This window comes from Myotis yumanensis, unplaced genomic scaffold, assembly GCF_028538775.1.
Source record: "Myotis yumanensis isolate MYYU_CA2020_CCGP unplaced genomic scaffold, mMyoYum1.0.hap1 SCAF_12, whole genome shotgun sequence".
NCBI lineage: Eukaryota > Metazoa > Chordata > Mammalia > Chiroptera > Vespertilionidae > Myotis > Myotis yumanensis.
In genome coordinates, this window is record NW_027223763.1 from 9,957,927 (window position 1) to 9,974,997 (window position 17,071).

At 53.7% G+C, this 17,071-nt stretch overlaps 1 protein-coding gene across 3 annotated transcripts; it reads left to right on the forward strand.

Moving 5' to 3' along the window:
* Positions 1-1,971: 1,971 nt before the first annotated feature.
* Positions 1,972-16,634, forward strand: LOC139020801 (alpha-1-acid glycoprotein 1-like). 3 transcript variants are annotated; one of them, XM_070430760.1, is made up of 11 exons: positions 1,972-2,084; positions 2,476-2,618; positions 2,826-2,896; positions 3,929-4,036; positions 4,223-4,326; positions 4,584-4,718; positions 4,924-5,066; positions 5,275-5,345; positions 15,793-15,900; positions 16,087-16,190; positions 16,449-16,634. In XM_070430760.1, exons 1-11 carry the CDS (start codon positions 1,974-1,976, stop codon positions 16,533-16,535), a joined length of 1,185 nt encoding a protein of 394 aa, XP_070286861.1. In that variant the 5' UTR covers positions 1,972-1,973; the 3' UTR covers positions 16,536-16,634. The 3 variants fall into 3 exon arrangements, with proteins under 3 accessions (XP_070286861.1, XP_070286862.1, XP_070286863.1); XM_070430761.1 differs by lacking the exons at positions 15,793-15,900; positions 16,087-16,190; positions 16,449-16,634 and adding exons at positions 6,356-6,463; positions 6,629-6,732; positions 6,988-7,174; XM_070430762.1 differs by lacking the exons at positions 1,972-2,084; positions 2,476-2,618; positions 2,826-2,896; ... (3 more) ...; positions 4,924-5,066; positions 5,275-5,345 and adding exons at positions 13,620-13,743; positions 14,132-14,274; positions 14,506-14,576.
* The last annotated feature ends 437 nt before the right edge of the window (positions 16,635-17,071 follow it).

Genomic DNA, 17,071 nt, shown 5'->3' on the forward strand with positions numbered 1-17,071 from the left:
GGAGAGGACTCAGGCACACAGCATGGTGCCTGGCTTGAAGGACCTTATGGGAAACATCACCCTGTCCATCTGGGAGGTGAGCTGGGCGGGGCCTGATGAGGTGAGTGCCAGCGCCAGGACAGAGACAGGGGGAATGTTGGAAATAATGTTGGAAACACAGCAGCCTCCAGAGGGAGGCAGGAAGAGTGGGAATGTGCCCCCAACAGGCACATGGGTGGGGAAGGGGCGATAGCTGTGTTAGACTTCCCCCCACCAAACTTTAGAAACCACAAGTCAATTGACATACACCACAAACACCACAAACTGGGGGAATGTTGTGGGGGTTTTTCTGGCTTTTCTTTTTTTATGATCAATATTCATTCTTCTTCATTTGCGCTAATAATGAAAATGGACTTTTCCAATGCCCCCAATATGCAAATATCACTGATGCACACACATTCCAGAAAAGCTGAGGTACCCGCTGCTACAGGGTGGGGGGATAGGACACGGCATGGCAGGTAGCTGGCCACTGGCCCAATTCCACAGGGATCCCCAGGCCAGAGTGGGGGTCTCGAGATGAGGTACAGAGAGGGGCCATGGAGGATTGGGCCTAAACGGGCAGTCGGACATCCCTCGAGTGGTCCCAGATCGGAGAGGGTGCAAGTTGGGTTGAGGGACACCCCCCAAGCCCCATGCATGACTTTCATGCACCAGGCCTCTAGTAATAACATAAAATGCTATAGAAAGATATAAAGAGAGGGCATGGTTAGGTAAACTATAATCTAGGAAGTGAATGAAAGGTGATGTGAGCTTTAAAATCACAACCACTCACTACAGTGAAACATGAAAAACTATTCAAAATATATAAAATGGCCCTAGCTGGTTTGGCTCAGTGGATGGAGCATCAGCCTTCGGAATAAAGGGTCACAGGTTCAGTTCTGGTCAAGGGCACAAGCCTGGGTTGCCAGCTCCATCCCCAGTAGGGGGCGTGCAGGTGGCAGCCAATCAATGATTCTCATCATTTATGTCTCTATCTCTCTCTCCCTCTCTGAAATCAATACAAATATCATTTAAAAAAAAACACAAAAAATAAAATGGACAAGCATTCAAAGTTGAAAGCATACCATAATAATACTTTGTGAAAATATGATTTGTATGGATAAAGATTTGACCCCGTCATGTAGAAATGCAGAAGGGTGGAAGAGTTAGTGATTCCACAGGATTTCCTGAGCACCCACTGTGTGCTGGGCACTGCTCTAGGATTGGGGCAGCTGGTGAAAGAGAGCAAGCTTCCCACTTGAATAGCAGAGGATGAAGACAACACGGAAGTGATTTCCTGTTTCAAATGTTGGAGATGGTTCACATAATACATTTACTGAAAACATACATTCAACTTAATGCCCCATGTTTTCTTTTGTTTATCTGTTTGTTTGTTTTTTTGAAAATATCCCTGCCTCCAGGCCTGGGTTGGGGCCTCTCTGGACTTTTGGTCTTTCACAGTTGTTACCACACTTAACTGGAACTGAAACCATGTTTGCCCTGCCCAACCCCCTACACCCCGCCCCCGCCCATCGCCCCTACACCCAGGCTAGCCTGGGAACCTCCAAGTTGCCTTAGCATTTGATTTATGACTGGGTCCCTCTCAAGTCCTGGCACTCAGAGGGGCAGGAGTTGGATGAAACCCTGAGCACCTGCTCCTCTATGGAATCTACCAGCTTCACTAATATCACTCCAGCCCTTTCCACCTTGGCATTGAACAGCCAGACCTTTGGGCCCTGGTCTCAAGGTCGGAGACCCAAATTAGACCCGAGCTTGGAGGCTTTACCTAGGCTGACCTTTGGGAAAAGCAGGAAGGTTCTTCGCATGGCATTTCCCAAACACTCACAGGATTGTGTCACAGCGGGTCCCCAGGGCCCTGCCCACAGCTCATTATAAAGGTCACCGCACCCCTCAGCCACCAGTTCCTGCAACGCTAGTGGCATCATCGTCTTGCCATGGCGCTGCCCTGGGCCCTTGCAGTCTTGAGCCTTCTTCCCCTGCTGGATGCCCAGAGCCTGGCGTGTCCCAATTTCTCGGTGCCCATCACCAATGCCTCCCTGGACCAGGTGGGTGCCTGGGCCCTGAGGGCCATGGGAGCTGTCTCCCTCTCTGGACTTCCCTTCCCCTGTGGGCTTGCGGTCAGCCTCTCCTGGGTGCTGGGGTGAGAACAAGGCCAGCCTCCAGTGGCGGTCCTTAGGCTCAAGCTCAGAGCTGCCTTACAAAGTCCCTCAGCAGGGCGAGCTGCACTGGGGCAGGGGTGAGGGGTGGGGGTGGGTGAAGTGAGGGGAGCATCGGAGGGGTGATGGCTGATTCCTAGAGTGAGCTCCTGCAGCCCAACCCCTCCCCGGCCTCTGTCTAATGATTTGCAAAGTGGAAAGATCTGCCCGAGTCTCCTCCCAGCTGACTATCAAGGATTAAGCTCTCAGTCTCCATCACCTGCTCCTGGCTTCTCCTCAGATCTCTGGCAAGTGGTTTTATATCGCCTCGGCTTACCGCTTCCCCGAGTACAAGAAGGAAGCTGGCAAAATCCATGCATCCTTCTTTTACTTCACCCCCAACCACACGGAGGACACGATACTGCTCAGAGAGTACATGACCTTGTAAGACCCGCACATGGCCCTCAAGTGCCAGCTCAACCCCAGCTGCAGCCCAGCTTCTGGCTCCTCCTCCCAGCTGCCTCAGCCTTCTCATCCAGGGAATGGGGGCGGGGCTGACTCTAATTGCCACCTGACTCTCCCCCTCCAAGATTGTGACAGTCCACTTCTTGACTATCTTACTGTTTTCTCCCCTCTTCTGTCTGGCTTTAGGGGGGACCAGTGCTTCTATAACTCCACCATCCTGAAGGTCCAACGGGAAAATGCGACCCTGTCCAAATCCGGTGAGCCCTGAGGGGAAGGGTTGCTGTGTGGGATGGGAAGATGGTGGGTGAGCCAGGCCCAAAGGAGGGGACCTGGGGGTTTTGGGCACAGAAGTCCCGGATACACCCTCCTCTTACATCTCCATGGGCCCGCTGCCTGCACACTGAAGCCATCAGTCATAGCTGCCAAAATCTCTGAGCTCTTACTATGTGCCGTGTGCTGTTTGATGTGCTTTCTATGAATTAACCCACTTTAATACTCACAAACCACCCAAGGAGGACATTGCAGTGATCAGCTCAGGAAATGGAGAGACAGGAGCCCTCTTGTCTCTCTCACTCCTCCTGCAATTAGACCTGAACTCTACCCGAGGTTGGTTCCAGTCCTGCCTCTCCTCCAGTCTTTTCATTTGTTTTTTGTAAATGCTCACCTGAGGATATTTTCCCATTGGTTTTTAGAGAGTGAAAGGGAGGGGGAGAGCAAGAGAGAAAGGAAACATCAATGTTGACAGACATATTCATTGGTTGCCTCCCACACCAGGGCCAGGGATTGAGCCTGCAACCAAGGTACATGCCCTTGGCCGAATTGAACCCTGGACCCTTCAGTCCAAGGGCCGATGCTCTATCCTCTTAGCCAAACCGGCTAGGGCTTAACCATTCTTTATCCCCTGGGACCTAAGGGTGGCAGCCTGTTTATTGGGCAGGCAGGGATTTCAGCCATGTCCCCACCAACACTGCAGAGAAGGCCCATCACAGGAACACACAAATGCCAATGGAATTGAACCAACACCCCAGGCTCCTCTCTGACCCTACTTTTCCTCATCTGTAAAATGGGGAGAAAGGCCCTGACAGCCACAGTTCACAGAGGCTCCTCTGATTCCACATCCATTCGGCATAGAGCCTGGTGCACAGTAGGAGGGAGGGACAGTGGCCCAGGTGAACCCCTGGCCCTCACCGATTGGCTGTGTGGGCCTGAGCACACCCAGGTTTCCTCACCTGTGAGGAGGGACCCACTGTGCTGACTCCATGGTCTCACCCAGAGGCTTTCTCTTCCAGAGAATGACAGAGAACATTATGGGCAACTGGTCCTCTCCAAGGACCCCAAGACCTTCATGCTTGCCTCTTTCCCAGAAGACAAGCAGAACATGGGGCTGTCCTTCTTTGGTAGGCACCCCCAAACTCCCACCAGCCTTACCCCAGGACCGCCTGCTTCTAGGGCTGGGCCCCTAGACCTCCAGTCCTCCCTGGCCTCTACCCACCCCTCCCTCCACTATCCCCCCCACAACCCCCCCCCCCCCCCCCACACACACACACACTGACATTCTCACCTCCCCTTGCTCCCTCCTGCAGCTGACAAGCCAGAGGTGACCCCGGAGCAAATGCAACAGTTCTATGACTACCTCACGTGCATGGGCATGGACAAGTCGGAAGTCATGTACTCTGATGAGAAAAAGGTGAGGGCAAGGAGGACTAGGCGGTGCCCACCTGAGGGCGCTCCTGCTTTGGGCAGCCCCAGAGGCCCAGAGAGGGCCATCTCCCAGCCAGGGCTGCACAGCCGGGCAGGAGAGCCTGCTTTTCTGTGCCCATCTCACTGCGGGGACAACTGAGCTTCCCCGAGGCCCATGGGGACTGGAGCCCCAGTCCAGAGCACACTCCACCTTCCCCCCAGGAGCCCCTGCCCACCCCCATCATTGTGTTTCTTCTCCTGCAGAATCTGTGCCTGCCGCTGGAGAAGCAGCACGACGAGGAAAGGAAGAAGGAAAAGGAGCGGTCCGAGACAGGCCAGTCTCCAGTGGCGGTCCTCTGCCTCCAAGCTCAGAGCCTCCTTGCAAAGTCCCTCAGCAGGGCAAGCTGACTGGGGATTGGGAGTTTGGGAGCGGGGGGTAGGGGGGTAAAGTCTGTTTCCTAGCGTGAGCTCCAGCAGCCACACTACTCCCCGAGGCCTCTGTCTCCTGATTTGCAAAGTGGAAAGATCTGCCTGAGTCTCCTCCCAGCTGACTATCAAGGATTAAGCTCCCAGTCTCCATCACCTGCTCCTGGCTTCTCCTCAGATCTCTGGCAAGTGGTTTTATATCGCCTCGGCTTACCGCTTCCCCGAGTACAAGAAGGAAGCTAGCAAAATCCATGCATCCTTCTTTTACTTCACCCCCAACCACATGGAGGACACGATACTGCTCAGAGAGTACATGACCGTGTAAGACCCGCACATGGCCCTCAAGTGCCAGCTCAACCCCAGCTGCAGCCCAGCTTCTGGCTCCTCCTCCCAGCTGCCTCAGCCTTCTCATCCAGGGGATGGGGGCGGGGCTGACTCTAATTGCCACCTGACTCTCCCCCTCCAAGATTGTGACAGTCCACTTCTTGACTATCTTACTGTTTTTCTTCCTTCTTCTGTCTGGCTTTAGGGGGGACCAGTGCTTCTATAACTCCATCATCCTGAAGGTCCAACGGGAAAATGCGACCCTGACCAAATCCGGTGAGCCCTGAGGGGAAGGGTTGCTGTGTGGGATGGGAGATGGTGGGTGGGCCAGGCCCAAAGGAGGGGACCTGGGGGCTTTGGGCACAGAGAGCCCGGAGACGCCCTCTTCTTCCATCTCCATGGGCCCGCTGCCTGCACACTGAAGCAATCAGTCATAGCTGCCAACATCTCTGAGCTCTTACTATGTGCCGGGTGCTGTTTGAAGTGCTTTCTATGAATTAACCCACTTTAATACTCACAAACCACCCAAGGAGGACATTGCAGTGATCAGCTCAGGAAATGGAGAGACAGGAGCCCCCTTGTCTCTCTCACTCCTCCTGCAATTAGAAGTGGACTCAACCCGAGGTTGGTTCTAGTCCTGCCTCTCAACCACTCTTGTTGTTTGTTTTTTATTAATCCTCACTTGAGGATATTTTCTCAAGGATTTTTAGAGAGAGTGAAAGTGAGGGCGAGAGACAGAAAGAAAGGAAACATCAAAGTGAGAGAGACACAGTGATTGGTTGCCTCCCACACCAGGGCTGGGCATTGAGCCTGCAATTGAGGTGCATACCCTTGGCCGAGATGGAACCCTGGACCCTTCAGTCCGTGGGCCGATGCTCTATTTTCTTAGCCAAACCGGCAAGGGCTCAATCACTCTTTGTCCTCTGGGACCTAAGGGTGGCAGCCCACCCATGACCCCACCATCACTGCAGAGAAGGCCCATAGCAGGAACACACAAATGACAATGGAATTGAACCAACACCCCAGGCTCCTCTCTGAACCTCATTTTCCTCATCTGTAAAATGGGGAGAAAGGCCCTGACAGCCACAGTTCACAGAGGCTCCTCTGATTCCACATCCATTCAGCACATGGCCTGGTGCACAGTAGGAGTGAGGAACACGTGGCCCAGGTGAACCCCTGGCCCTCACCGATTGGCTGTGTGGGCTGAGAACCCCAGGTTTCCTCACCTGTGAGGAGGGACCCACTGTGCTGACTCCATGGTCTCACCCAGAGGCTTTCTCTTCCAGAGAATGGCAGAGAACATTATGGGCAACTGATCCTCTCCAAGGACCCCAAGATCTTTATGCTCGCCTCTTTCCCAGAAGACAAGCAGAACATGGGGCTGTCCTTCTTTGGTAGGCACCCCCAAACTCCCACCAGCCTTCCCCCAGGACCACCTGCTCCTAGGGCTGGGCCCCTAGACCTCCAGTACTCCCTGCCCTCTACCCTGCCATCCCCCATACACTGCCCCCCCACACACACACTGACATTCTCACCTGTCCCCTTGCTCCCTCCTGCAGCTGACAAGCCAGAGGTGACCCCGGAGCAAATGCAACAGTTCTATGACTACCTCACGTGCATGGGCATGGACAAGTCGGAAGTCATATACTCTAATGAGAAAAAGGTGAGGGCAAGGAGGACTAGGCAGTGCCCACCTGAGGGCACTCCTGCTTTGGGCAGCCCCGAGGCCCAGAGAGGGCCATCTCCCAGCCAAGGCTGCACAGCCAGGCAGGAGAACCTGCTTTTCTGTGCTCATCTCACTGGAAGGACAGCTGACTTTCCCAGAAACCCATGGGGACTGGAGCCCCATCCAGAGCACACTCCACCATCCCCCCAGGAGCTCCTGCCCACCCCCATCATTGTGTTTCTTCTCCTGCAGAATCTGTGTCTGCCGCTGGAGAAGCAGCACGACGAGGAAAGGAAGAAGGAAAAGGAGCGGTCCGAGACAGGCCCAGCATTGGATTAGGACCCCGGGGACTTGGGGCCTGTCCTGACCCCCCACCCACCCTGTGTGCCTCAGTTCTTTTCCTCAGTTGCACCAATAAAGTTTCTGCATTTGGAATAGGCAGGTTGTCATTGGCTCACTCATTCATTCACTCATTCATTCATGTTGAAGCCTGTGCCCCTGGCTGCAGAAGCCCCTGCTGTAACCCCAGCACATATGCCAGGATGAATGATGGCATGTGGTATGGGAGCCCAGCTCGAGAAGGTTCCTTCTGCAGGAGGGGGAGTCTGGGAAGGTTTCCTGCAAGGAGCATCTCCACCAGCCTAGAAAGATTAGTAGCTTGATAACACCTGCTGATCCTGCTGCAATCCAGGGTCTGAGAGGACACGTTTGAGGAACATAAGGCAGAGGAACAAAGCGGGAGTTCAGGTGGGTAAGGGGTGGAGAGGACTCAGGCACACAGCACGGTGCCAGGCTTGTAGGACCTTATGGGAAACATCACCCTGGCCATCTGGGAGGTGAGCTGAGTGGGGCCTGATGAGGTGAGCTCCTGGACCAGGGCCAGAGCCAAGACAGAGACAGGGGGAATGTTGGAAACACAGAAGCCTCCAGAGGGAGGCAGGAATAGTGGGAATGTGCCCCCAACAGGCCCATGGGTGGTGAAGGGGGGAATGGCTGCGTCAACCTTCCACCCCACCAAACTGACTTTAGAAACCACAGGTCAAGTGACATACACCACAAACACCAGAAACTTTGGGAATGTTTTTGGGGTTTTCTGGCTTTTCTTTTTTTTATGATCAATATTCATTCTTCATTTGTCTCATAACGAAAATAGACTTTTCCAATGCCCCCAATATACAAATATCACTGATGCACACACATTCCAGAAAAGCTGAGGTACGCGCTGCTACGGGGTGGGAGGATAGGACATGGCCTGGCAGGTAGCTGGCCACTGGCCCAATTCCACAGGGATCCCCAGGACAGAGCAGGGGTCTCAAGATGAGGTACAGAGGGGGGCCATGAAGGATGGCTTCCTGGGGTGTCTCCATCCCACAACCAATGGGAAAGGCTGCTCCAATCACAGAGGAGCTGGGCCCATGTCATCCTGGGGCCTGGCACCCAAGATATTCCAATGGTCCCAGAGGGTCCCACCACCAGCCACGTCTTTCCAGAGATGCCAACTGCCAAGCGGCAGATCTCAGGCCGGTGGCCAGGCTTGTGCCAGAGCCCCTGGCCCCACCCCTTCTTATCTGGCTTCCTGAGGCGGAGGAAGCCCAGGAAAACTCCTCCATTTAAGAAGTGTCCCCGTATATAAAATTCATATTATTAGCTGGAGGTGGACACGTGCAGGACACTCCCAGGGAACTTCGTCTAGGCAATAGGTGGCCTTGGCCCCCGCACCTCCTTCAGGGGCTGGTGCCTGGGAAGCAACTTCTCTTGATGAGCAGACCTCTCGCATTTTGCAAACACCAAGACTGAGCAGCAGGGCCTGTGCTGGAGGGAGAACTCCTCATGAGGGGTCGGAAGGGCCTTCAGAGAAGATGGCAGCAGGCTGCATGCCCACCTGTCCACCATCTGTCTCTGAACCCCCAGTGCCATCAGAAGAGGCAGGAGCCCCGCAGGCTGTGGGCCTGGCGCAGGTCGGCCGACAGGGAGCGGCTCATGTGCTTGGTGGTGGCGCGAACACTCTCCGCCGCCCGGACGGCTCGGCTCAGGGCCTTGTTGAGCTCCTCCAGGTCCTCCAGGTCCAGCTGGATGGAGCGCCGGTGCCCTCCAGCTGCCCGAGAGGAGGCTGCGGGGGGCCCCTCGGCAGCTGGCAGCTGGTCGGGCTGAGGGAGTCGAGGGGGCTGAGGTAGGTCCTCCTGGAGGCGCATAGAACCTGAGGAGAAGAGGGAAGTGGGCCGTTCAGCCTCAGAGAAGACCTGGTGCAGGCAAGGAGCGCCGGGTTTGTAACCAACCCTGTTCTGAGCCCAGCTAGTCCGCTGGCCCCTACGCTCTAGGTCTCAGTTTCTTCACCTCTAAAATGGGAACAACAGAGGCAGCCCCTGTGCTGTGGAGTAAAGTGTGTGAGATGTGGGGGCTAAAGAACCATTTCACTTAAATGAAACAGCAATGCGTTCAGGAGGCCTTGGCCTGAGCTGTTGGCGGGCACCCTGTGAACTCTGGTCTTCCTGCCGATCCTCCACTTTCTCACTTGCATTGTTGTGCAGTGTACAAAGGGCTTTGCTGGGATCTGAATGGGCGTCTCTGCAAAGAAGATACACAAATGGCCAACAAGCACCTGAAAAGATGCCCGGCGTCATTAGCCTTCAGTTACATGCTAATCAAAACCACGTGCGGTGTCACTTTGTCTAGTTCACACCATGGGGACGGCTAACGTCAAAAAGACAGGACAAGTGCTGGCAAGGGTGTGGGGACACTGGCACCCACACACGCTGCTGTGAAGTGGTGCCGGCACTTTGGCAACAGTCTGGCAGTTGCCCAAGCGGTTAAACAGTGCCCTGCCTGGGACCAGATCATCATCCTCAGGACCCAGGTGCCAGGCTGGGAACAGGTGCTTTATCACCACTAGCTCATTCCCTCGCTCAGGCTTATGATGCTTATTTCACAGATGAGCAAAGGAAGCTCAAAGAAGCGAGGTGGTGCCGAGGTCTGCCCCAAAAACCCTCATTCCGCTTGTCCAGTCACAGAACCCTGGCCAGGCCACTTCACCTTTTCAGAGCTCCGTTACCTCACCTAAACCAGCTCCCAGGGCAGGTCCGATAGGACAATCCACGTAAAAAGCTCTGTGAGCTGCCTGGCATGGCGAGTGCTCTGTAAATGTCGGCTCCGGAGGCCCAGGGTTCCAGAGCTGAGGGGCCAGTCCTGGATTCACATCCAGGGCTAATCAGCACCCACTAGATACTAATACACGTCCCCTGAACCCAGTGGCCAATAAACCAGCTTCTTGAATCCATTTCCCCCCCTCAGGGCCCATCTGGGTTAATTACTCCGTGCCCCCACATCCCTACCTTCTGAGAATTTGAGGACCAGCTTGGCCTGAGAGTTACCCAAAACTTCCCCCAGGGCAGAAGCCACAAAAACAAAACCCAACCAACCCTCCTGGCTGGCAAGCAGGGGCTATAAGGCGGCGGACCACCGGGGGGCAGCAGAGGCACATGCAGCTTTCTAGAGGGCGCACAGGCCTCAGCCTCTGAGCATGCTCAGTCTTGCAGCTGGAGAACATTGAGGGCCCCATCAGCCCAAGCTGCAGCAGCATTAGAAGCACTGTGGTTCCTGGGCACCCTCTCTGCAGTACAGACTGTCTGTACATTTATTAGTTCATTTCATCTGCACCACAGCCCGTGTCACAGAGGAACATTTGCATGTAACTGAAGGCTAATGTTCCTGCCCATGTTTTGACCTGCCCAAAACAATGACGTGGCTATGCCGGTCAGTGCTGTCGGGCCCTGAGCCCAGGGCCCTTCTCCTCCCCCCTGGCCCATCCACGCCTGGGGACAGCACGCTGGTTGGTTCTGTACACAGGTCTGAGCCTGGAAGGACATGGAACGGCCGCAGAACTAGAGACCTCAAGGTGACAGCAGACACTCGAATGAATGAATGAATGAATGAATGAACGAGCGAATGGAGAGGACTATTGGAACTCCAACAAAGGAAGAGGGACACAGTAAAGTGCTAAGGTTCTGGAGTCGCAAGGACCTGGGTTCAAATTCAGGCTTTACCACTTGTAAGCTATACAAGTGGGGCCTTGACTTACGAGTTTAATTCGTTCAGAGACCGAGCTAGTTAAGGAGCTCGTTAATCACAGCTGGTATCTCAAAAAACTCGTTAGTCGGGACACTCGTAAGTCAAGGTCCCACTGAATGTCCCTGGGCAAGTTCCTTGACCTCTTAGCTGCCCCACTCATAAAATGCCACAATAACATAGCGGGCAAAACCTACTTCATAGAATTGCAAGGATTAATGTTTGTCAAACCCTTAGCATGATGCCCTGTATGCAGTAGGTGATTAATAAATGTCAGCTCTATCATTATCATAATCATTATCATCATCATTGCTTGAAAGGCCCCAGAGCCCATCTCCAACCCTTTCATTATCGATGTGGAACTTGAAGCCCAGAGAAGTTAGGAACTTTCCTAACGTCACACCGCACGTCAGTGGGGAGAGCTGGGACTTGAACTGAATGCCCATATTCTCAGGCCACTGCTCTCCCCACAAGTCTTCTCTGTTGGGTTTGGGGGAAAGAATGGGAATGGAGGGAGCAGGGAGGGGAGATAAGATGTAATCGCTGCTGCCAGTCCCCTGGCTGGCTGCACCCTCCTAGGAGGACTCTTATGGAACTGCTTAAATCATGTCCCTGGTTTCTCCATGTTAAGGTCAAGGAGGGTGGCTTTAGGCCGCAGCACCTGGAGCAACAGGTGTGAGGGCAGGACACCCTGGGAGGCCTGGGGATCCCAGAAAAATCCGGTTCCCTGGTCTGTAGCTTTGACCTGCCTCCACACTCAGGCAGGCCCACATCTGGCCAGGCATTACCCTCGCCTCCTGGCCCTGGCCACTTCCATCCCTTACCTGCGTCCTGGGTCCTCACAGCCTGGCAGTGGGACAGGAGACTGTGCTATTGCCTTTTGGTACAATCTTGGGGGGCAGAACATGGTACTCCTGGCCTGGGGGCGAACACAGAACAGTTTGTGTCAGCTTCCTACATGGCTGCAGAATTGAGGGGGTTAGTATAGTGACCTGTCTCTTTCTATTGTGTGTGCACACACATGGTATATGTTCATAACTATGTGTATATATCTATACTAATAAAAGGGTAATATGCTAATTAGACCAGACATCCTTCTGGATGTCCTTCTGGACAAAGCCACATTGGCAGGGGCCAAGGCAGAGGAGGTTAGGGCCAATCATGCTGGCAGGGGAGAGCAGTTAGGGGCGATCAGGCAAGCAGGCATAGTGGTTAGGGGTGATAAGGCAAGCAGGCATAGTAGTTAGGGGTGATCAGGCAGGCAGGCTGGTGAGCAGTTAGGAGCCAGCAGTCCCAGTTTGCAAGAGGGATGCAGTCCCTGGGGATTTGGGCCTAAACCAGTAGTCGGACATCTCCTGAGGGGTCCTAGATTAGAGAGTGTGCAGGCCAGGCTGAGGGACCCCATCCCATCCCCCCATGCAAGAATTTCATGCACCGGGCCTCAAGTACCTCAATAAAGCTGGAAATACTAACATAAAATGCTATAGAAAGATAGAAAGAGCCCTAGCCAATTTGGCTCAGTGGATAGATGTTTCTATCTCTCTGTCCCTCTCCCTTCCTATCTGAAATCAATAAAAAAAATTTTTTTTTAAAGATATAAAAAGAGGGCATGATTAAGGAAATTATCATCTAGGAAGTGAATGAAAGGTGATGTGAACTTTAAAATCACAACCACTCACTACAGTGAAACATTCAAAATATATATAATGGCCCTAGCTGGTTTGGTTCAGTAGATTAAGCATTAGTCTGTGGAATGAAAGGTCCCAGGTTTGATTCCATTCGAGGCACATGCTCACGTTGGGGGCTCAATCCGCAATAGTGGGCGTGCAGGAGGCAGCCAATCAATGATTCTCACTTGTTATTGATATTTATGTCTCCCTCTCCCTCTCCCTTCCTCTCTGAAATCAATAAAAATATTATTTAAAAAAAAACCAAAATATAAAATGGACGAGCATCCAAAGTTGTAAGCATACCATAATACTACTTTGTGAAAATATGATTTGTATGGATAAAGATTTGACCCCGTCATGTAGAAATGCAGAAGGGTGGTAGAGTTAGTAATTGCACAGGATTTCCTGAGCACCCACTGTGTGCTGGGCACTGCTCCAGGACTGGGGCAGCTGGTGAAAGAGAGCAAGCTTCCATCTTGAATATCAGAGGATAAAGACAACACAGAAGTGATTTCCTGTTTCAGATGTTGGAGATGGTTCACATAAAACATTTACTGAAAACAGACATTCAACTTAACGCCCTGTGTTGTTTTTTGTTTGTTTGTTTTTTGGAAAATATCCCTGCCTCCAGGCCTGGGTTGGGGCCTCTCTGGACTTTTGGTCTTTCACAGTTGTTACCACACTCAACTGGAACTGAATCCATGTTTGCCTTCCCCCACCCCCTACACTCCTCCCCCGCCCATCGCCCCTACACCCAGGCTAGCCTGGGAACCTCCAAGTTGCCTTAGCATTTGATTTATGATTGGGTCCCTCTCAAGTCCTGGTACTCAGAGGGGCAGGAGTTGGATGAAACCATGAGCACCTGCCCCTCTATGGAATCTACCGGCTTCACTAATATCACTCCAGCCCTTTCCACCTTGGCTTTGCACAGCCAGACCTTTGGGCCCTGATCTCGAGGTCAGGGACCCAAATTAGACCAGAGCTTGGAGGCTTTACCTGGGGCTGACCTTTGGGAAAGGAGGGAAGGTTCTGCACATGGCATTTTCCAAACACTCACAGGATTGTGTCACAGCGGGTCCCCAGGGCCCTGCCCACAGCTCCTTATAAAGTCACCACACCCCTCAGCCACCAGTACCTCGGACTCTAGCCACATCCTCGTCTTGCCATGGCGCTGCCCTGGGCCCTTGCAGTCTTGAGCCTTCTTCCCCTGCTGGACGCCCAGAGCCCAGCGTGTCCCAATTTCTCGGTGCCCATCACCAATGCCTCCCTGGACCAGGTGGGTGCCTGGGCCCTGAGTGCCGTGGGAGCTGTCTCCCTCTCTGGACTTCCTTCCCCTGTGGGCTTGTGGTCAGCCTCTCCTGGGTGCTGGGGTGAGAACCAGGCCAGCCTCCACCGGCTTCCTCTGCCTCCAAGCTCAGAGCCTCCTTGCAAAGTCCCTCAGCAGGGCAATCTGACTGGCCCAGGGGCCATGTGGGAGGCGTTGGGGCCTGGACCAGGTCGGGGGTGATGGCTGATTACTGGAGTGAGCTCCTGTAGCCCCACTCCTCCCCCGGGCCTCCAGTCTCCTGATTTGCAAAGTGGAAAGATCTGCCTGAGTCTCCTCCCAGCTGACTATCAAGAATTAGGCTCTCAGTCTCCATCACCTGCTCCTGGCTTCTCCTCAGATCTCTGGCAAGTGGTTTTATATCGCCTCGGCTTACCGCTTCCCCGAGTACAAGAAGGAAGCTAGCGAACTCCATGCAGTCTTCTTTTACTTCACCCCCAACCACACGGAGGACACGATACTGCTCAGACAGTACATGACCATGTAAGACTCACACATGACCCAAGCATGCCAGCTCAGCCCAGCTTCTGGCTCCTCCTCCCAGCTGCCCAAACACCTTGAGCAAGCTCCTCCCTGCTCCTGGCCTCAGCCTTCTCATCTAGGGAATGGGGTCGGGGCTGACTCTAATTGCCACCTGACTCTCCCCCTCCAAGATTGTGACAGTCCACTTCTTGACTATCTTACTGTTTTCTCCCCTCTTCTCTCTGGCTTTAGAGGTGATCAGTGCATCTATAACTCCACCAGCCTGAAGGTCCAACGGGAAAATGCGACCCTGTCCAAATACAGTGAGCCCTGAGGGGAAGGGTGGGTGGGCCAGGCCAAAGGAGGGGACCTAGGGCTTTTGGGCACAGAGAGCTCAGAGACGCCCTCTTCTTCCATCTCCATGGGCCCGCTGCCTGCACACTGAAGCAATCAGTCATAGCTGCCAACATCTCTGAGCTCTTACTATGTGCCAGGTGCTGTTTGAAGTGCTTTCTATGAACTAACCCACTTTAATACTCACAAACCGCCCAAGGAGGACATTGCAGTGATCAGCTCAGGAAATGGAGAGACAGGAGCCCTCTTGTCTCTCTCATTCCTCCTGCAATTAGACCTGGACTCTACCCGAGGTTGGTTCCAGTCCTGCTTCTAAACCACAGATTTTCTTTTGTAAATGCTCACCTGAGGATATTTTCCCATTGGTTTTTAGAGAGTGAAAGGGATGAGGAGAGAAAGAGAGAAAGGAAACATCAATGTGAGAGTCACACATTGATTGGTTGCCTCCCACACCATGGCCTAGGACAGCTGCGGGCAAACTACGGCCCACAGGCCGGATAAGGCCCGTTTGAAATGAATAAAACTAAAAAAAAAAAAAAAAAAAAAAAAAGACCGTACCCTTTTATGTAATGATGTTTACTTTGAATTTATATTAGTTCACACAAACACTCCATCCCTTTTTTTGTTCCGGCCCTCTGGTCCAGTTTAATAACCCATTGTGGTTCTCCAGTCAAAAAGTTTGCCCACCCCTGGCCTAGGATCAAGCCTGCAACTGAGGTACATGCCCTTGGCCGGAACTGAACCCTGAACACTTCAGTCTGTGGGCCGATGCTCTATCCTCTTAGCCAAACTGGCAAGGGCTCAACCACTCTTTACCCTCTGGGACCTAAGGGTGGCAGCCTGTTTATTGGGTAGGCAGTGCCTTCACCCATGACCCCACCAACTCTGCAGAGAAGGCCCATAGCAGGAACACACAAATGCCAATGGAATTGAACCAACACCCGAGGCTCCTCTCTGAACCTCATTGTCTTCATCTGGAAAATGGGGAGAAAGGCCCTGACAGCCACAGTTCACAGAGGCTCCTCTGATGCCACATCCATTCGGCACAGGGCCTGGTGCACAGGAGTGAACCTCTGTCCCTCACCGATTGGCTGTGCGGGCCTGGGCACACCCAGGTTTCCTCGCCTGTGAGGAGGGACCCACTGTGCCATCTCCATGGTCTCACCCAGAGGCTTTCTCTTCCAGAGAATGACACAGAACATTTTCGCCACCTGCTGCTCCCCAAGGACCCCAAGACCTTCATGCTTGCCTCTTTCCCAGAAGACAAGCAGAACATGGGGCTGTCCATCTTTGGTAGGCACCCCCAAACTCCCACCAGGCTTCCCCCAGGACCACCTGCTCCTAGGGCTGGGCCCCTAGACTTCTAGTCCTCCCTGGCCTCTACCCACCCCTCCCTCCACTATCCCCCCCACAACCCCCCCCCCCCCCCACACACACACACACACTGACATTCTCACCTCCCCTTGCTCCCTCCTGCAGCTGACAAGCCAGAGGTGACCCCGGAGCAAATGGAACAGTTCTATGACTACCTCACGTGCATGGGCATGGACAAGTCGGAAGTCATATACTCCGATGAGAAAAAGGTGAGGGCAAGGAGGACTAGGCGGTGCCCACCTGAGGGCGATCCTGCTTTGGGCAGCCCCAGAGGCCCAGAGAGGGCCATCTCCCAGCCAGGGCTGCACAGCCAGTCAGGAGAGCCTGCTTTTCTGTGCCCATCTCACTGAGGGGACAGCTGAGCTTCCCAGAAGCCCATGGGGGCTGGAGCCCCAGTCCAGAGCCCACTCCACTTTTCCCCCAAGAGACCCTGCCCACCCCCATCACTGTGCTTTCTTCTCCTGCAGAATCTGTGCCTGCCGCTGGAGAAGCAGCACGATGAGGAAAGGAAGAAGGAAAAGGAGAGGTCTGAGACAGACACAGCAGTGGATTAGGAGCTCAGTGACTATGGGGGCCCATCCTGAGACCCCTACCCACCCTGTGTTCCTCAGTTGTTTTCCTCCGTTGCATCAATAAAGTTTCTGCATTTGGAATAGGCAGGTTGTCATTTGCTCACTCATTCATTCACTCATTCATTCATGTTGAAGCCTGTGCCCCTGGCTGCAGAAACCCCTGCTGTAACCCCCAGCACATATGCCAGGATGGATGATGGCATTGGTGTGAGAGCCCAGCTCCAGAAGGTTCCTTCTGCAGGAGGGAGAGTCTGGGAAGGCTTTCTGGAAGGGGCATCTGAACCAGTATAGAAAGATTAGGAGCTTGGTTAACACCTGCTGTTCCTGCTGCAAGCCAAGGGTCTGAGAGGACACGTTTGAGGAACATAAGGCAGAGGACCAAACGGGAGTTCAGGTGGGCAAGGGGTGGAGAGGACTCAGGCACAGGGCATGGTGCCAGGCTTGAAGGACCTTATGGCAAACATCACCCTGGCCATCTGGGAGGTGAGCTCCTGGGCCAGGGCCAGAGCCAAGACAGA

Bases quoted from the DNA above. Each gene is read 5' to 3' on its own strand.
- LOC139020801 (XM_070430760.1), top strand. From the start codon at position 1,974: ATGGCGCTGCCCTGGGCCCTTGCAGTCTTGAGCCTTCTTCCCCTGCTG. The intron at 2,619-2,825 runs GTAAGACCCGCA...GTCTGGCTTTAG, and splicing joins CTCAGAGAGTACATGACCTT to GGGGGACCAGTGCTTCTATA. The intron at 4,327-4,583 runs GTGAGGGCAAGG...CTTCTCCTGCAG, and splicing joins TGTACTCTGATGAGAAAAAG to AATCTGTGCCTGCCGCTGGA.